The sequence below is a fragment of the Platichthys flesus genome, chromosome 21 (genome assembly GCF_949316205.1).
Source record: "Platichthys flesus chromosome 21, fPlaFle2.1, whole genome shotgun sequence".
Classification (NCBI taxonomy): domain Eukaryota; kingdom Metazoa; phylum Chordata; class Actinopteri; order Pleuronectiformes; family Pleuronectidae; genus Platichthys; species Platichthys flesus.
In genome coordinates this window covers 10,906,052-10,924,818 of record NC_084965.1, presented here as the reverse complement: position 1 = coordinate 10,924,818, position 18,767 = coordinate 10,906,052, and the positions used below count along the sequence as shown (strand labels likewise).

The 18,767-nt window shown below is 44.8% G+C and overlaps 2 protein-coding genes across 3 annotated transcripts; one reads left to right on the top strand and one right to left on the bottom strand.

Moving 5' to 3' along the window:
- The first annotated feature begins 16 nt into the window (after positions 1–16).
- On the top strand, positions 17–11,338 carry oplah (5-oxoprolinase, ATP-hydrolysing). Its single transcript, XM_062379901.1, has 28 exons — positions 17–112; positions 1,165–1,364; positions 1,569–1,760; positions 2,250–2,364; positions 2,795–2,918; positions 3,444–3,639; positions 3,724–3,889; positions 4,039–4,177; positions 4,296–4,363; positions 4,493–4,668; positions 4,761–4,880; positions 4,975–5,087; positions 5,209–5,379; positions 5,469–5,606; positions 5,884–6,022; positions 6,252–6,364; positions 6,485–6,636; positions 6,750–6,910; positions 7,038–7,139; positions 7,222–7,396; positions 7,691–7,875; positions 7,984–8,130; positions 8,234–8,368; positions 8,942–9,091; positions 9,204–9,361; positions 9,470–9,630; positions 9,981–10,078; positions 10,485–11,338. The coding sequence occupies exons 2-28, from the start codon at positions 1,194–1,196 to the stop codon at positions 10,635–10,637; spliced, it is 3,918 nt and encodes a 1,305-aa protein (XP_062235885.1). The 5' UTR covers positions 17–112; positions 1,165–1,193; the 3' UTR covers positions 10,638–11,338.
- A 997-nt stretch (positions 11,339–12,335) lies between these two features.
- On the bottom strand, positions 12,336–17,938 carry foxh1 (forkhead box H1). Of its 2 annotated transcripts, XM_062379477.1 has the most exons (5): positions 17,779–17,938; positions 17,566–17,696; positions 15,485–16,083; positions 14,502–14,606; positions 12,336–14,316 (listed from the first exon to the last, which is right to left on the bottom strand). In XM_062379477.1, the coding sequence occupies exons 3-5, from the start codon at positions 15,959–15,961 to the stop codon at positions 13,351–13,353; spliced, it is 1,548 nt and encodes a 515-aa protein (XP_062235461.1). In that variant the 5' UTR covers positions 15,962–16,083; positions 17,566–17,696; positions 17,779–17,938; the 3' UTR covers positions 12,336–13,350. The 2 variants fall into 2 exon arrangements, with proteins under 2 accessions (XP_062235461.1, XP_062235462.1); XM_062379478.1 differs by lacking the exon at positions 17,566–17,696.
- Between the last annotated feature and the right edge of the window lie 829 nt (positions 17,939–18,767).

Below are 18,767 nucleotides of genomic sequence, written 5' to 3'. Positions count from 1 at the left end.
ACGACTGTCGTGAAGACACCGAGCAGAGGAGAGCAGAGGGGCGGCGGGTCTGACACTTTTACCGGATTATCAGAGGATTAGCAGCCGGGCAGCGCTTCACCGGGTCGGACAGGTGAGTAGAACATGTCGCTGTTGAGATGTTCATGCTCCGCCGCCAATGGCAGTGAGCGACGTGTAGCCGGCGGCAGCTGCAGCCTTCAGGGATTCACCGTAGAGCTTTCTATCAGTCATGTGAAGTCTCAGTGTTGATGGTGTTTCGGCAAAAGAAGAAGAAGTCCTGCAGAACTCACAGCTAGTTTCAGATACTTTACTCTTTACTTCAGTGCGGCGAGGGATTCCTCTGCAGGCTTCATCTGGGACCTGCAACCTCTGCTCTGAGTAAGTGTTTATTTAACCTTACAACGTTAAAGTTACTGAGTCCAGGAGCATTAGTGTCTACGTGCATAGAAGCATAGAAGTTACAATTTAAATCTGCACGTTAAATAAATCTATGCCTGTTTTAATGCCACGGTTGTGGCAAGTTTTTAAAATATGTAGAAGTCAATCAGTGTCTTAAAGTGTGTGGTAATAAGGAGAAGCTCAGATGAAGTATTGATAGAAGCGTGTGTGTTTGTGTGTGTATTAACCACTACCTGCTCTACCTACAATTAACTGTACTTTCTAATAATATTTTGCGAGGACATTTTGTCCTCTTTTTTTAAAAGAGACAAATCGAGGGTAAGGTCTTGCTTCAAGGGTTAATACTAGTTTTAGATTAGGGTGAGGCATTCTTTTCTGAATGTCAGGGAATGCATCCAGATGCCAAAGTGTCCTCACTGATAGAAGTGAAAGAATGTGTGGACCAGTACACATCATTTGGACCAGTCCTAACTAGGCTAAATGGCATTTAAGAGCTCCTGGTTAAGGTTAGAGTTAAGATGTGGATTGTGGTTAGGATAAGTTCAGGGTTAGTCATGAACTGGTCATGGTTAAAGTTAGGGATATGGTTTTTATTAGGCTGTTCACAATGAATGGAAGTCAGTGCAAAGTCCTATAAGGAGCCCAGGAGAGAGTAGAAAACATCTGGTTTACATAAGACAGACAGGGGGCGTTGTAGACGGATGATGTCTTTGCACTGGACAGTGATAAGTCAATCTCTCACTACCCACCCTCTCTGACTCCCAGGTTCAGGAGCTGCTTAACGTTTTTCCACCATGGCTGAGACTAAGGGGAAATTCGACTTTGCCATCGACCGGGGCGGCACCTTCACCGACGTGTTCGCCCGGTTGCCTGATGGTCGAGAGAGGGTCCTGAAGCTGCTGTCTCGAGACCCCCAGAACTACAAGGACGCTCCCACGGAGGGGATCCGCAGAGTCCTGGAGGAGGTAACGTGACAAGATGGAGAGATGTGATGAACCATACTCTTCTCTTATAATAATGTTAGAAAGCAGTTTATAGTTTCTAACATCTTTACTAAGCTCATGGGTTTCCTGAGGTCTAGTAGTCTAGTCTAGTATGATAATGCACAGAGGAAAAAATACGGCAAAACAGTCGCTATAGAACAGTATATGATATATATTTGTTGACAGGAAACTGGCCGCGTCTTTCCTCGCGAGCAGCCTGTCGACACCTCTCTGATTGGCTGGATCAGAATGGGCACGACGGTGGCGACCAACGCTTTGCTGGAGCGAGAGGGCGAGCGGACGGCGCTCCTGGTCACAAAGGGCTTCAAGGACTTGCTGCACATCGGCACGCAGGCCAGGCCGAAGCTGTTTGATCTGGTTTGTCATATTTCTTCGGGGATTTTGTTCGAAAGGTTAAAGCGAGAACGGACACGATCATGTAAGATGTTAACGGAGATGTTCACAGATTCATTTCTTGATCCAGATAAGCATCGTTATGTCTTTGGAGCTGCACTGTATGTGGTGCCCTGGGGTTGCGTGGATACAGGGATAAGCACAAACCCCTGCAGCATGAGGATTAGTTATTACCTTGTGTACAGACCCCGGGGGCAGATCTTGGAATTTGCCCCCTCACCCGTTGATGAAGTGGTTACTTATCTATGAAGCTGATATTCTGCTAATAGCATACGTGTAATAATGTTCAGTGTTGTCACTGGATCATTAACATACATGTAACTCTAGTATGCACTTTGTGATATGTTGCGTTCAATCTTATCTCTGTAACACTGGGACGTACTGTAAGTCCGATGCTTGTCTTCTCGGTCCACCTGTTTTGAATTGCCCTAACCAGGGCGTATGTTTTACCAGGAGGTTGCCATGCCTGAAGTGTTGTACGAGGAAATAATAGAGGTGGACGAGCGAGTCGTCCTGAGCCAAGATGGCTGCCAGCTTCCCAGGAAGGACGCCAAACGCATTGTGACAGGTGCATAAAACACGACTACAAGTTCTCCTTTATAAGTTCACAATTCAGTCGTTGAATCCTAAACTTGCCCACTTTGAAATTATATTAAAGGAGACATATGATGATGTTTCAGTTTTTCTTTACTTTTGTTTGATATATGTCTTAAAGAGACAAGAACTAAGACCACGTGTTTCAGACAGAGGCTGAAAAGAGGAGCTGCAGCAATGCACAGAATACGAAAACCTTGCTTTCTGAACATCTGAGCAAGTTTTCAAGTAAAGCCCCAAATATATAAATTATGAAACTGAATATGAGCAGAATATGTGTCCTTTAAATGCTAAATGTTTTATTCTCAGTAATTGCAGTTCACTACTTTACTGACTGAAGTATCTCTATTTTCTGGATTTTCTAGTTTACTAATGAAAAAACCTATGCTACTGGTTCTCCTCAGGCAGCACTGGTGATTCTCTGGAGTTGTGGAAGGAGCTGGATCTCGAGTGTGTGGAGAAAGACCTGAGGGGAGTTCTTTCTCGTGGGATCACCTGTGTGGCTGTCCTCCTGTTACACTCGTACACGTCAGTAGCACGACCTGTTTCTCTTCTTGTATGGACACACCCTCATATTTGCTTAAACTATGTTTATTCTTTACTTACCTCTAATTCGTCCAAAAAACATGCTCACTTCTTTCTAAGGGCATTTTCAAATCTGAAAGTCTTCATGTTACATTGTTCACTGTCTCCTTGTTTTCTATCAGTACACTGAACATGTTAATGTTTATAGGTTTCTAGTGTATATGTAATCCACATGTTTTAGGAGGTTTGAGTTCACATTTTTCTTCCTATCCCTCCCTCTTTTTCTTCAAGTCTACTCCCACTTGTGGCTTAAAGACAACTGAAGAAGTTATTTGAAGAGGTTTTACCTCAAGTTCCTTCGTTGGGTTAAAATAGGAAGTTTAAAAAAATTTCAACACCCCCCCCCAAAAAAAATACACATCTTTACATTAAATTCAGGAGGTTTTAGTGACAAGACAAACAAAACAGTCGTGAAATTGTGTAACAGCTTTATGATAGACTTACATTCAGCATTTGTTTTTCCTTCAGATGGTCGGATCATGAGAAAGCAGTGGGCGCCCTGGCTCGCTCTCTGGGCTTCACTCAGGTGTCTCTGTCCAGCGAGGTCATGCCCATGGTGCGGGCCGTGCCCCGGGGCTACACTGTGTGTGCCGACGCCTACCTCACACCCAAGATCCGCCAGTACTTAAAAGGCTTCACCTCCGGCTTCAAGGGCGGCCTTAAGGTGCGTCCCTCACGTCAACATCTTTTTGTTTTGACTCAGATGCCGTTTTGTCTGTACCGATATCTTACGTTCCTCTGACCTCAGGGCGTGGACGTGTTGTTCATGCAGTCAGATGGAGGTCTGACCCCCATGGAGCAGTTCTGTGGTTCGCGGGCCGTTCTGTCGGGCCCAGCAGGGGGGGTGGTGGGATACGCCATCACCTCTTACAACCAGATGGAGAAAAAGCCTGTGATTGGCTTCGACATGGGCGGTGAGCAGAGGGAATGTTAAATCTTTTAACTCAAGCAAACACTGAGCACACAAACAATGGAAGGAACTTCTTGCCAAAACACCAGTTGCCTTTATACACTTTTTTTATCATATCATATTACCTGATTACTCTGTTTTCTTACCCTGCAGGAACCTCTACAGATGTGAGTCGATACGCTGGTCAGTATGAACACGTGTTTGAGGCGACCACAGCTGGAGTCACCCTGCAAGCGCCGCAGCTGGACATCAACACCGTGGCTGCAGGAGGAGGGTCGCGACTCTTCTTCAGGTCCTTGTTTATCGTACATATTTGTATTTATTATGATTAGCAGGTCTTGGGCTCCGACAAGCATAATGAATCCCTCTCTCCTTCCGCCGTGTTTCTATCCTTTCCTCTACTTTCTCAGATCAGGGATGTTTGTGGTTGGACCGGAGTCTGCAGGTGCACATCCAGGACCAGCCTGCTACAGAAAAGGTAACTATACATATGCAGCTCACTTTATCTCATACTCTATTATTACGAATTAAGCATCTCATACAAACCCAGAATAACCTAGTTTTGGGGAAACAGGGCTGTAGTTGATTCTCTGTGGTGTTGTCCTAGGTGGCCCTCTGACAGTGACTGATGCCAACTTAGCCCTGGGGCGACTCCTCCCGTCCTTCTTCCCAAAGATCTTTGGGCCCGGTGAGAACGAGGCACTGTCATTGGAGGAGACCATGAAGCACTTCCGTCACCTCACCCAAGAGATCAACCTCTTCCTGTCTTCAAACCAGTCACAGGCACTGACATTTGCTGAACTATTCAGTAGAGCTGTAATTTCCTTCTCTATGAAATAATGCTAATAATGAGGCTAACTTGTGTTTCTGTTTAGAAGGTTACAACAAATGGAACCAAGCACAGCCAGACAGGGATGAGCGTGGAGGAGGTTGCCATGGGATTCATTCGTGTTGCCAATGAGGCCATGTGCCGGCCAATCAGAGCTCTGACGCAGGTCATTAGGGTTGCTCAAGCTAGTTGAAATATTATGTTACATATGGTTAGATAGCGAATTGTATAACAATTATAATATTTGTACTACTTCACAGGCTAAAGGTCATGATACATCTCAGCATGTGTTAGCATGTTTCGGGGGTGCAGGTGGACAACATGCGTGTGCTATTGCTCGAGCCCTGGGGATGAAGACCGTCTTTATACATAAGTAAGGTTGACAGAGAGCAGTGCATCATGCATGTGTAAAACCTAATTATTGTTTTCTGGTTTAGTAAATTCAGAGAACTAGACAGCCGTGTGGCACTAACATGTACGTGTGCATCTTGCAGGTACAGTGGCGTGCTCTCAGCCTACGGTCTGGCTCTAGCTGATGTGGTGGAGGAGGTGCAGGAGCCGTGCTCGCTGCAGTATGACCAGAGCTGCTTCCGCGAGCTCGACCGGCGGGTGGGGCAGCTCTCCAAAATCTGCCATGACACTCTCTGTGCACGTGGCTTTGACAGGTCAGCCCCCACGGAACACAGGGTTAACCACCCGTTAATCTTCACACTTTCACGCCACACTCAATCAGTGTGTTTCCTGTCCTCTCCAGCGGTCAGGTCACCGCTGAGGTTTTCCTCCACCTGCGTTATAAGGGCACCGACTGTGCGCTCATGGTTACCGCTGCCGGTTACCCCAGCGATGCCAAGTCCTGTCGAGCTGGAGACTTCCACAGCGCCTTCACCAAACGGTTAGTGCATGCTTCGCTCCCCGGTTCCTTCATGTCTCCATTCACTGTGCTCAGTGATCAGGGAATAAATCATTGCCTCGTTCACTTTGGCTCCTTCATGCCGAAAGCCTTATGTGCACAGTGTGTAGGCAAACACAGCACTGAGTTAATGTGTCATTTTTCCATAGAAAATAAGATTAGCAAACTGTGGAGCTGACATTTATTGACACTACTCATGATTTACTTTGTCCACTTTAATCGGCATCTCTTTCGTCACACACCTCCTTTTCCTGTCTAGTTATTTGAAGGAATTTGGGTTCACCATCCCGGACAGAACCATCATGGTTGATGACATCAGAGTGAGGGGCTGTGGACGATCTGGTATCAAGTCAGTATATAAACCAAAGAATGGACCGGGAGATACCAAGCCTGTCACGGTGTGTGACCGCACTTCAAACCTGAATATTTTGTATATACAGACATATATGGACATACAATGAAACAATCTTCTACAAACATTTATTTCCCTTTACGAATATTTATTTTACGTTTGAACAGATACAAATACATTTAGAAAAGCCCAAGTTATGATAAAATGGAAATGTTCTGTCTGGAAACAGTTATGTATTGTGGTTATAATTATTTTATTCCTGTTCTTCTGTTTAGATGACCAAGTGTTACTTTGAGGACGGTTACCTGGAAACCAGCGTGTTTCTATGGGAGGAGCTGCCGTTTGGTCACAGCATCCAGGGACCTGCTATTATTATTGATAAGAACAGGCACGCATTTTCCAACTAAAATGTTTTTTAGATTTTCGGGGGGTTGATTAGAACTTGTCTGAACATCTGCGTTTGTATAAACATTCATCAACAGCTTTCCTCTGCTCTTTCCTCCATCAGCACTATCCTGGTGGAGCCGTGCTGTGAGGCCCATCTGACAGAAGGGGGCGATGTTTGCATTTCCGTGGGCTCAGACCCCCACTGCGCTGTGGGCACAGAGCTCAACACCGTGCAGCTCTCCATCTTCTCCCACCGCTTCATGAGCATAGCAGGTAGAACAAGAGAGATCAAGAGAGAATGAGGACGAAGGGAAAATCTGTAAAGCTTTGGTTAGGTTTCAGTGTTAACTCCTTATTGAGGTGTTCCATGTATCTTTTCTCTACAGAGCAAATGGGCCGAGTTCTCCAAAGAACCTCCATCTCTACCAACATCAAGGAGCGTCTGGACTTCTCCTGCGCTGTGTTCGGACCAGACGGCGGTCTGGTGTCCAACGCGCCTCACATACCCGTTCACCTGGGGGCCATGCAGGAGACGGTCCAGTACCAGGTGAGGGATGTGTAGCTGTGTTGCTTCAGCAGCAGAACGGCACCCAGAAGCAAAGCAGCTACACGACATAACAGATATAGGAAGAGTGGAAAAGACTAGTCATTTTTTTTGCTTTTGCTCCCCACAGATCAGATCGCTGGGGAACGAACTGATAGAAGGGGATGTGATTCTGAGTAACCACCCGTGTGCTGGGGGCAGTCATCTTCCGGACCTCACAGTCATCACACCAGTCAGTCCTTGCTCTCCTCAGTATCACTCCTTCTTTTCTCATCTCTTTCTCACCGTTTCATTTCTCCTTCTTCTCATCTCAGGTGTTTCGAAAAGGCGTGAGGGGCCCTGTTTTCTTCGTAGCCAGCAGGGGGCACCATGCCGACATTGGTGGCATCACTCCTGGCTCCATGCCCCCTCATTCCACCTCTCTTCAGCAGGAGGGCGCTGTCTTCATGTCTTTCAAACTTGTCACTGGTGGGGTGTTCCAGGAGGAGGGTAAGAGATGAAAGCGAGAGCCTGATGAGAAGGAGTAGACGTGATGCAGAGCTGTATCTTATCCATGAGATTAAGAATCTTCAATGAGACGGCACTAAATCAGTGACTGTATGCAGAGTAGAGCCAAGCAGTTAAACTAAATGATGGGATTGAATGTTTAGTGTCATCTTTTGTAACATTCACATCACTTTCTCCACTCTCTTTTTCTTCCCCATCATGCTTTTCTCTTTGTCTGCTCTCTCTTCCCTGTTGCTTTTCTCCCTCCTGCTGCTTCCCCTTCCTTCTCCATATCAGCTGTAACCAAAGCTCTGATGGCTCCGGCCCAGTACCCAGACTGCTCTGGGACTCGTAATCTCCACGACAACCTGTCGGACCTGAGGGCTCAGGTGGCAGCCAATCAGAGAGGCAGCCAGCTGGTGGGGGAGTTGATTGACGGCTACGGACTGGCTGTGGTGCAGGCCTACATGGGGTACATCCAAGTGAGTGTGTGAAACTGAATAAAAGTAAAAAACAAATATTCTGCAAAGTATTGTGTTTTATCATTGGCTGTGTTGCACTGCTCCAGTTGTTGTGTGTAACTGTTTCAGAGCAACGCAGAGCTTGCAGTGAGGGACATGCTGAGGGACTTTGCACGTCGCCGACGGCAACAGACTGGATCCCTGGAGGTGGAGTCGGAGGATTTCATGGATGACGGGACGCCAATCAGACTGCGGGTGCAGATTAATGAAAAAGAGGTGAGCAGCGGGAATCTCTTCCTCATTATCTTCGTCTCTTTATCTCTTTATCTTGCAAAGTGAAAACTCAGGATATAAACTTTGTAAACCTCCATCGTTGCAGGGCAGCGCGGTGTTTGACTTCTCAGGGACTGGGACAGAGGTGTGGGGGAACTGCAACGCTCCTCGGGCCATCACCCTCTCTGCCCTCATCTACTGCCTGCGCTGTATGGTGGGACAGGACATCCCCCTCAATCAGGTTCACGTGTTTTATTCCAATAATGCTTGGGGAGTTGAGGTAAATGTTCAGGCATCGTTTAGTGCGTAGAAGGTTTTCCATGGTCTCTTAAATGTTCCAGAATCAGCAAGTATTTTAACATAAGCTTTAATGGCTTCTGAAAGTCCAACTTACCCTCCAAGTAAGGAACAGTGACAAGATTAATGAATATCGCCAAACAAATATAAAATATGGTGTGAAAGTCGCTGTAAAATGTCATGCTTTAATAGTTAATAATAGAGTTAATCTTATCTACAAATTTTTGTCCTGGTCATTGGTCCAACATTTTGGCAGAAAAGCTTAGTCAGGCTGCTTTGAGTCATGTTCATGTTCAAAATAACAACCAGACACTTTTAAAACATGCAGAGGAAAATCAATTATTCTTATGAGACTCAAAGCTTCTGTTCAATAATCAATGTTTCTCAAAAAAAAAATGACATGAGTGATTTGGCTTTTGTAATTCATCACACGTTTGAAAATGAATTCAAATGCGGCCAAAGAAATAATATTCAATTTAATCTAAACACTGTTGTAATATTAATTTGACATGTCCAGGGTTGTCTTGCACCGATCAAAGTCATCATCCCCCCTGGCTCGATCCTCCAGCCTTCCGAGAATGCAGCTGTGGTCGGAGGAAATGTTCTCACATCCCAGAGAGTAGTTGACGTCATCTTTAGAGCGTTTGAAGTGTGCGCTGCATCACAGGTAAGAAAGGCTTCATTTGTCTTTGTGAAAATGTTTTTACTTTTAGTAAGTTCAATGTTAATGCTATTTTGGAACCTGACATGTTTCTATTTGTCTTTCCTCTTTCCATCAGGGCTGCATGAACAACATTTCCTTTGGCAGCGAGAACGTCGGCTACTATGAGACAGTTGCTGGGGGAGCAGGGGCGGGGCCAGGCTGGAGTGGGCGGAGCGGTGTTCACAGTCACATGACTAACACACGCATCACTGACCCTGAAATTCTGGAGAAGAGGTCGGACATCAGTTCAAGATTGACTTAAAGAAACTTAATGAGTTAATGAATTTAAAATAACGTGTTATCATTGATCTGTACGTTGGTTCCCGTCTGGCTGGTTTTCAGGTACCCGGTGATCTTAGAGCAGTTCTCTCTGCGGCCCGGCTCAGGAGGTCCAGGGAAGTACGCCGGTGGAGACGGAGTGGTCCGCAAACTTCTGTTCAGGAACAAAGTGGTTCTGTCGGTGCTGACGGAGAGGAGATCCACCTGCCCCTACGGCCTCCAGGGTAAACTCTCAGCTTTCAGACGCCCTCAATAAATGAAAATTCTATGAACAAGAATCAGCATGTTGAAAAGTAAGAGCATAGGGTTGTTGTTTTTTCATTGACCGATGAGTTGGAACTTTTATCTGCAAGTAAGTGTTAGAAACGGTTTGCATTCACCGCTTGTAGTCGAGACGCGACTGATAAGAGCCAATCAGAAAGCGAATGTGGTTGACTTCATCCTCATCATCGCAAACCCCCAAATTTTGAAACTCTCAGTTTGAGGGGCTGAAAACTAAATGTAGCAGAAGTGATGCATCATGAAACAAACGTGTTGGTGTGAATGATGCCTTAGTCCTGTGTGTCCTTGTCAGGGGGTGAGGACGGTGCAGCCGGGCTGAACCTGCTCCACAGGGCAGACGGAAGAGTCCTCAACCTGGGGGCCAAAACGAGCATCAGCCTCCAGCCTGGGGTAAGACTGCACAATGCGTGTGTGGGGGAAATAAACACTCTGAGAATAACACTAAAATCGTCACATTTGGTTTACACAAGAAAACCTTTCTGAAGTTTATTACGTTGCAAGAAATTGTTCAACCAAGATGTGTAAAATTACCAATTTTAAATGTTGTCCCAAAAACTTTTCTGATATATAGCTTTATATTTTAGATATGGTGAAACCCACAGAATTCAAATCTTTCTACTTAATTTTGATGAGGTACAGCGGTTCTTATTGTTTATTATTTATAATTCATCTGTTCCACCAAGCATATACAGCCAAGAATTTTATGAAATGGTATGAACCCACCAAGTGCAGGCCGAGAAAGTAATGAAAGATGATGTATTGGGTATTCACTTAAAGTGTGTGTCCCCTTCAAAAGGACATGTTCTGCCTCTACACTCCTGGAGGAGGAGGATACGGAAGACAGGAGGAAACGGACCTGAAACCTCAGACCAAGCGCAGGCGCTTGAACGAGACCTTCCTGGAGAGGGGCAGCGTATTCGAATACCGAATGGCACAAGAGGGGGTGTGAGGGGGGGGAGGAAAATAGGAGAGAGTGAACAGACAAAGCACAGGAGGGAGCATATCAGGAAGCACAGGAGGGAGGCTGTTTGATAAAGATGGAAAAACTCTTTAAAATTAGGAAGGAAAACAGTGGCAGCAGTAGTCCCATAATAACTCTGATAAATAGAAGACAATGCAGGAGAGCAACATTTATCATGTTCTGCAGTCAACACATCAAGAGCAAACGTTTTATAGTAACACTCATTTACAGTATCTGTATCTATGCAACTTATTCTGTAAAGATTGGACAGCCGGTGGTGGTGCACGCTGGAGAGGTCGCCACAACCATTCATGCTCACATTTAAACCAACAGACAATTTGGTCTCGGATTAAGCTGCTCATGTTTGAATTCGATGTGGTGATGGTGCTAACCGCTGCACCAGTGTTGCCACATGTAGAATACAGCAATATCATATTTCTGTGCTGCTACTAACAGCAACACTGAGTGTTCGGCCATTTCATTTTAATGCATATCATAGGGTAAATGTTTTGTAAACAAGAACCCATAGTCACCCCTGTGAGTAGGACCAAAACGTGTTTTTTCATTAATTCCAGTTTAACTGCTCAAAAGGATCAAGCCAACCTGGTTTAACTGGACATACAACTTATCAAACAGCACAACTTGATGATGTGGTCACTGATGAATAAATCCAGTTTCTACCCATGAAATGTTTGTCATTTTTTCCTAAGATATTAGCGTTGTCAAATTTCTCATATGGGACAGGGGGTTCTGTTTAATAAACTTTACACCCGTAAAGATATATACAAAGCAATTATTTCTTAACTCAATTTACAATGTTCATATTCACAACAGTTTATATTGTATTCATTATGTACAAACACTTGGGAGGACAAGTCACTTGGATCGAAATTAAAGGGAACAGTCCTTAAATTCAAATTGTGCATGAACATCCATTTGGCTCAAATGTTTCCTCAGGCAATATGAGGAGGGATCAGAGAGGTTGCTGAAATCATTAAGATACCTGCCTGCAATGTATCCACTGCATTTAGATTATTGGTAACAATACACCTCCAGGCAAAACCTGCAAAGGCCGAGAATGAGAGAGTGGTCGGTCATGTAAATTCATCAGGGTGTGTTGAGATACAATCCAGAACGGTGGTGCCGGTGTGTTTTGGGTGGGGGGTTGGGATGAAAAAAAGGGTGTGCCTTCCTCTCATCTGTGGGTGAGGAGCAGAGGACGATGAGGGAGTGAAGTGCAGGCATGCGTAAAGGAGGCCGCTGATAAAGAGGGATAGTGGTCACAGCAGAGGGAGCAGCAGGAGGCTGACGGCTGCTGGACTGTTGATGTAAATCAGCTGTGTGTGTGTGTTTGTGTGTGTTGGGATCTCAAGATACCATGGCCTGTGGATCAAAGATGGGTTTCCTTGTTTATGGATCACAATTCAAGTTGTAAAACAATCTATCATACTTGTGAGTGACAGCCTGCTGTCTTTCCACTTTATCCACAACAGATCATCAGCTTGAGGATCTGTGTTGTTGTCAATGGAGAGTGGGAACCAGTAAAATCCGGCTCTAAATACAGAGGCTCCATCACATAAACCAGCCACGACTAAATCATCTTTGAAAAAATGTTGGAACAGCCCAAGTTGTTAATAATTGTGCAGTTTCACTTTTCTTATTGGGAAACATCACAGAGCAGCACAGTTCAAATAAACAGCATTTTATTATATACCCTGTTAAACTCCAATACATTCTTTTGACTCTCAAATCTCTGGGCTGACCTTTCAGCTCAGCACTGTACAAAAAGAGACCACAGGGGGAAAACAGCAAGAAACTGACAAAACACTGAGTTGTCGAGCTACAGGCAGACATTTATAAGCGATTTCAGAAGATGATCATGACATTAAAATAGTGCAAATAACCGGCATTGCAAAATCCACAGGAATCACAATCCCGGCCAGAAGATGGTTTCCAGTGTCATTGGTAAACGAGAGCAGCTTTTACAGACCGACAAGAATCTACAATGACCGTTTTCATATGTTAAACTTTATGTTAAAGTATCTTAAGGCCATTATAGAGCTACATCTTAGCACCACTGTCAATCAGGTTAAGATATTAGCTGCATAGGATCAATTTAAGACAAGGAAAACAAAGTAAACAACGTGTCCTGTACATTTGGGCATCAGAGCAAAGAGTGTAGTAGAAAAAAAACATGACAATATTGAGCTTTTAACGATATTCTGTAGATAATACTAACAAGATAAACTGAGAAATGCAACGCTTGTTGCACCGTCTGCTTACAGTCAGTATTTCACATGATTGTAAAACCCAACATAAAATCCAACAATATATCCAGCAGTCACAATAGGTAAGACAACATTCAAAAGCAATCCCTGTAAGGAAAGTCATGTCCATAAAAAAATACACAGTGCAAATAAACTCGGCAGTGCAAAGAGCCGAGAACTGAGGTAGATAGTTGTTTTGTTGTATAGCATTTGAGGTAGTTAAAAAAAATATTGAGCTTGAATAAAAATAGAAATAAAACACTGACTTTTCAACTTGACAAAAACAGGAATCAAACAATAGCTCTGTCTGCAGTTTAGCGCCCTTTGCAGATTAGCCAACAAGCTGTACGTAATGAATGAGACTTGCAGCACTTATGGTCACGCCACAGTAATTTAGCGTCCGTGCATGTCTGCGTGATCGGCCTTCTAGTTGGTCAGTACTGTGGGTATCTGTTTAATGGAGGCCCATTCTGCAGGGTGTACTGACTTGGTGGTTGATGATGTGAGTGAGAGTTCGGATTGGCCGGCACCAGGACGTCAAACACGCTCTTATTTGGAGGCACAGACTGCAACATATTGTCTAGGTCCATGATGAGGGGAGGGGCTTGGACTCGCCCACTGGGCAGGATGGGCCAATATGCGTGACTTAAGAAGTGGCCGGATGCTACTGGGGAGCTACCGTAGCTATAAATGGGAAGTCCGCCATGCAGCGGCATTAGGGGGCCGCCGTTGAACCGCATGCTGGGTGGAGCAACAGCATTGGGAGGAGCGTATTTGGCGTAGGATGTAGGGAGCTCCCATGGTGGTGCAACAGCCTCCCGTCTGGCTGATTTGTGCATTGGTGGCCTATAGTCGTCATACCCATCCGACCCTGCTTCTCTATCTGGGGGAACACGCTTCCCGGACAAGGAGAGTCCTCTCCATTCCTCATCAGAGGATGAAGAAGACGTAGAAGCTGGGCTGGCAGAGCTGGCAGAGGCACTACGGGCAGAGGATGCATAGCGGGGTCGTGGAGGAGGAGAAGGCAGAGGGCACTCCACTTCCCCCCAGCAGTCCCTGGTAGGCACCTCCACATCCCCAGAGGCACTATTCGGCCTGAGGCTGTGAAGCAGGGAGTCGATGGCGAAGGACGAGTCCAGCTTTGGTCTGAACAAGTCCTCCTGTGATGGGGAGGGGTTCCTGGAGCGCATGGGGAAGTTGGAGGTCACAGGGTCAGGGGTCGGCTCAGATTCTGGCTTGTGTCCCTGTAGGATGTAGGGAGCTAGATCCTGGGCAAAGATGGTCTCATCTTGGCGCGACACGGCCGTGTTCTGCCTCTTGAGGAGCTCCAGAGGGACACGGCTCAGCTCCACTGCCCAGAAATTGCCTTTGCCCTGGGGTTTGCTTGGGTCTTTCAGCACCTACATGTGGAGGGAGTATAGACAGTGAGAGGAATGTTTGACCTGACAGCCTGGTCAGGCAGTAATGTCCACCATTACAATACGATATCTCATCTGTCATCTAGCAGCATTCCCTTCAAAACTACTAATTAAACTCAACTTTTGGGTTTTGTCCATAAATTATTTCACAGTTTCATCGTACAAACCTTAACAAAGCAGTCATATGAGGAGAGGTTGTGTCGCACTGAGTCCCGCCAGCCCTTGTAGTTTCCTTTAAAAAATGGGAAGAGGGTACTGATCTCCTTCAGGATCTAAAAAAAAAAAAAATCATTATTGCCACCTGGTTGCACAAAAGCACAGAAGAGGGAGAATTTATATTTCGCGAGCAGTTCCTTTTTATGAGGATAAATCTGGCACAGACATGATTTTGCCGTGGCTTGTATCTTATCACTTTCCTGTTACAGATCAGGGTCTGTTTTCACTTCTGTCCAGCCTTATCAAAGCAAACAAAGAATGGGAGGAATGGTGGTCACTCAAGTGTCACCAAGAGGTGGCTGTTTTCTGTCACTTTATGTGACAGGGCATGGACATTTTACACTTAAGTAACTGCAAACAAACAAAAATGTAACACGTCTCTGAAAAACAACCACTTAATTAGAGTGTAAAATATTTGTCCTTCAAATGGAATCCACACAAGTCACTTAAAATGTTCTGATTTAATATTGGACACAGGACACAGGTGCTGAAATGTGTGTTTACTGATTTGTTTTTCTTTAAGCTTCCTTAGGTTCTTGATCGGCATTATATGAATTCAAGTTATTATAAATAATAGCAGTATGAACTCTTCACATCCTATATTGTAAATAATCACAGCTATTCATAAAGAGAAGAAATTTCTGACTTTTATATATCAGATACGATGGAGAATATAATTGTCCTTTTTTCTGTTAATTTAATTTAATTGAAATATAAGTTCTGTCACCATTGTTCAGTTTGTTACACGTGTTGTCCATTTTACTATAAATCTGTCCTTGCACTGTCAATACAATTATAACAAAGTTTATTTCCCCTGAAGGTAATCATCAGGACATTGTAAACGAGTGTTTTTCCTCAACACTAAACACACTCCATGTACCACGTCCCTACCCAACTTAACACTCCAACAGCACCAGTGTATTTTCATTCTTACCTCGGACAATGTCAGTTTCTTCTCCGGGGACCTTTGGATGACCATAGCGATCATAGCCAGATATGAGTACGGCGGTTTGGGGTACCGCTGGTAGTTCTTTTTCTTCCCATCGCTGTTCCTACTTTTCTTCCTTTCGTTGCTCCAAGAGTCTCGGTTAATTGTTTCCTGTTTGAGTTGGGCATCTTGCGCATTCGCGTATGACGCACCCGGTGGCACGGGTTTATCCATGAACGCCGTGGCACCGTTGAGATGTTCCGTGCGCGTAGAGAGCTTCTCCAAGCGCTGCTGCTGGGGAACCATCTGAGCCGGGTGGAAGGTCCAATGTTGGGCCGGAGAGTTCCACGTTACGCCGCTGGTGATCGGAAAACTCTGCTGCGCATTTCTGGGGAAGTCAAGTTGATGGTCGTGGTGCTCTCCGATGTGGTGGGACAGAGCGGGTGGTGCCAAGGGGCTCGGCTCTGGCCAGTGCTTTGTCATGCTGATAATCAGCCCGGGGGGAAGATCGGCCTGTAGAGTTCGGACAGGGGCGCCGAGAGGGGGGAGGGAGGTCACAAGAGTCGGTCCTTAACTTCTGGCAGACTGCTGGCTCCAAGCTGACTCTATTTGAAGAGCAAACAATTAACAGTTTCATGTAAATCCCGCTGCGTAATCGAGGGGGGAATGACGCGCTATCTGAGAGCAGAATGACCGATCACCTTAGGGGTCGGCGGGGGGGTAGAAGGGGACAGAGCGTGAGAGAGACAGTAAACCTGTAAATAACGCTTCAGGTAATATCAACCCACCACTTACAACAGATTCCCAGATTCCGAGTTTGCTTTGAAAACATGTGCCCATATTTACGCCGAAAGAGAAGTATGTGTGCGCGCCCACTTTTGGAGCTTAATATACTTAAAATAGACTAAGTTTATTAGCCAATGAACAAAGATTATTTTAGACAAATTAAGAGTTTCATTATGTCAACAAAAACTACACCACTGGGTTGGTATGGCTTTCTAATGATACCGAGGACTTTCTTCTAAAGGCGTGGGTAAAACTGGAGGGAGGGAGGGGGGGTGGGGTAGAGCTTCAAGAAAGAATTAATCTCGATTGAAGCTGACATACAATCAACAATTTCTGACGAGCAATATACATAAGGAACGGCTAATATACAAACACAGAAAAAGGGGTAATTTGTCAGCTGAAATAATTAAGTAATCGTGGCATTACATGGGCTTCATCTGAGATAAAGTTTGAGTCTTTTAGATTGAGATAAATTCTAATTTTCAGGGTCTAATTGGTGCAAGTAAATCTAATTTCAGAAGGCAAATCATGCACGTTTTAACCCATTGAAAAACATTCTATATTGAGGACAGTGTGCACGTCGGTATTGGTCAGCAGATGTACAACGGAGAGTTGGGATGCGTAATTGCAGAGGGTTCAATAGCGCACAGCAGTCGGTGAGCGTTGTGCGCACAGTAGGGTCTCCAACCCTGGGACTTTGCAGGATAGCATTCGGGTTTCGGGAATGCGCGTCTTTTGTTCGCGTTAACGTAGTGCTAATGTGCAAACGCTTGCGTCCCAGCAAGGCCGTGAAAACAAGTTGGATTAGAAGGAACCCCATTGTCAAGATGGAGACTGCTCCTGCCCGATAGTCTGCTTAGCATGTGACGAATTACGGGGGCTATTCAACACCATTTGTGGGTTTTCTGGCGCTTACAAGCTGCGAAGTGTTGCAGATGGGCAGGACATTCACACCTCAAACAGCAGCTATCAGGGTTCTATTCCTCCCTCAACTGCTGGAACCAGCATTCAAAATTCTATCAAACAAAAACTACAACCTGAGAATCAACAAACTGTCTTTTTATGTCAACTAGGTTAAAAATACTTATGTTTATTCAGGCCTTTTTAATTTTACTGATGGACATCTACTGAGATAATGAAACACAACTGTCGTGAATCAACTGATTGTGTCAAGGTCCCTGGAAAGACACAGAAACTGAAGATTTGTCAAGTTTTGAAACTGCACTGCTCCTGTGACCCAATTTCAACTCAGCTAACCTGTTGTTAAGCGCATTATACGTATACATCTTGCGTGGATTTACCTGAAAAGGTATATTGTTCTTCAGTTTCAGGTGCCATCCGGCGTTTTCTTCAGGTGACGCCAAATAACAAGTGACCTCTCCAAACATTCAGCTCTAATTTCCCCTCCAACATGGCACCTGTTGGATTCTGTCTATCCGGCGATTGCAAAAATAAAGTAGTTTATGCGAAATTTGAATTCCCTTGAATCATTAATGTCGTATTCATAAACTCACCACGGGGATTTCCAACTTTTGAGGTCGTGCGTAAAAATGTTTGTGCGTGTTTGCGAGTCAGATGATGGATTTCCAAACATGGTGGGCAGCAAACACCCGTCACCTGCTGAAAATTGGCCAGACTGGGGTTATTCTCTGGTTGTCTCACTGCGAGGTCATACAATTTGTCTCCATCTAGTGGTTTCACTGGAAATCAAATGAGAAGCTTCAATTAAACCGTTTTTTAGAGATCTGTATTTCTATCTGCAAAAATAAAAGCTCTTAGTCCACCTGATGCAGTGTGTTGTCTATGAGAGTTTCTTTTTAAACAAGTACAGACAAAACCCCCTCACCCACCCTGCACAGAATTGAGATCCTAATTTAAATGACCTCTCACCAGACACGCTGATTTAAATACAAACTGTCAATCTATCTCTTCCTGTCAGCTGGAGTGCCAGTTAATAGGTTTTTGCCTGGATTAGTGAGCTATCCCTGAGAAGAATAGAAACACAAATGAATAGGACGGTATCCAGAACAAGGCCGTCCACTCAGGCTGATTGTGTCTGGACAAATCCCCCCTCTCCAAGCTGCCCTGGAATGTTTCCTGATACCAAGATGGATGAATGAAGTTGAGCTTTACTTAGACGGAGAAAGTGAGAGGAAGTAATCATTGTGCTGTCACTGCTTCATCACCACGAGGGTGTCATACATACTATGACTTATTCCTCTCTATTTTACAAATACTTATGTTTATTTTATTGATTATTTAACAAGAACTATGTACTGTTGTTGCAGAGCACACCTTAAAAGGTCATAAGTCCCTGATGTGCAGCTTTTTCAGGGTATTCAGACCCCACATCAGAAGCTCTCGAACTTTGGTCAGAGACAGCTACGATTTCAGCTCACTAGGCATTGAAAAGTGTCATTAAAAATCTACATCAACATCTGTTTCCCCAACAATTCCTACAGGTATAGTTTCTTTAGATACTGGTTTCAATAGAAATTGCTCC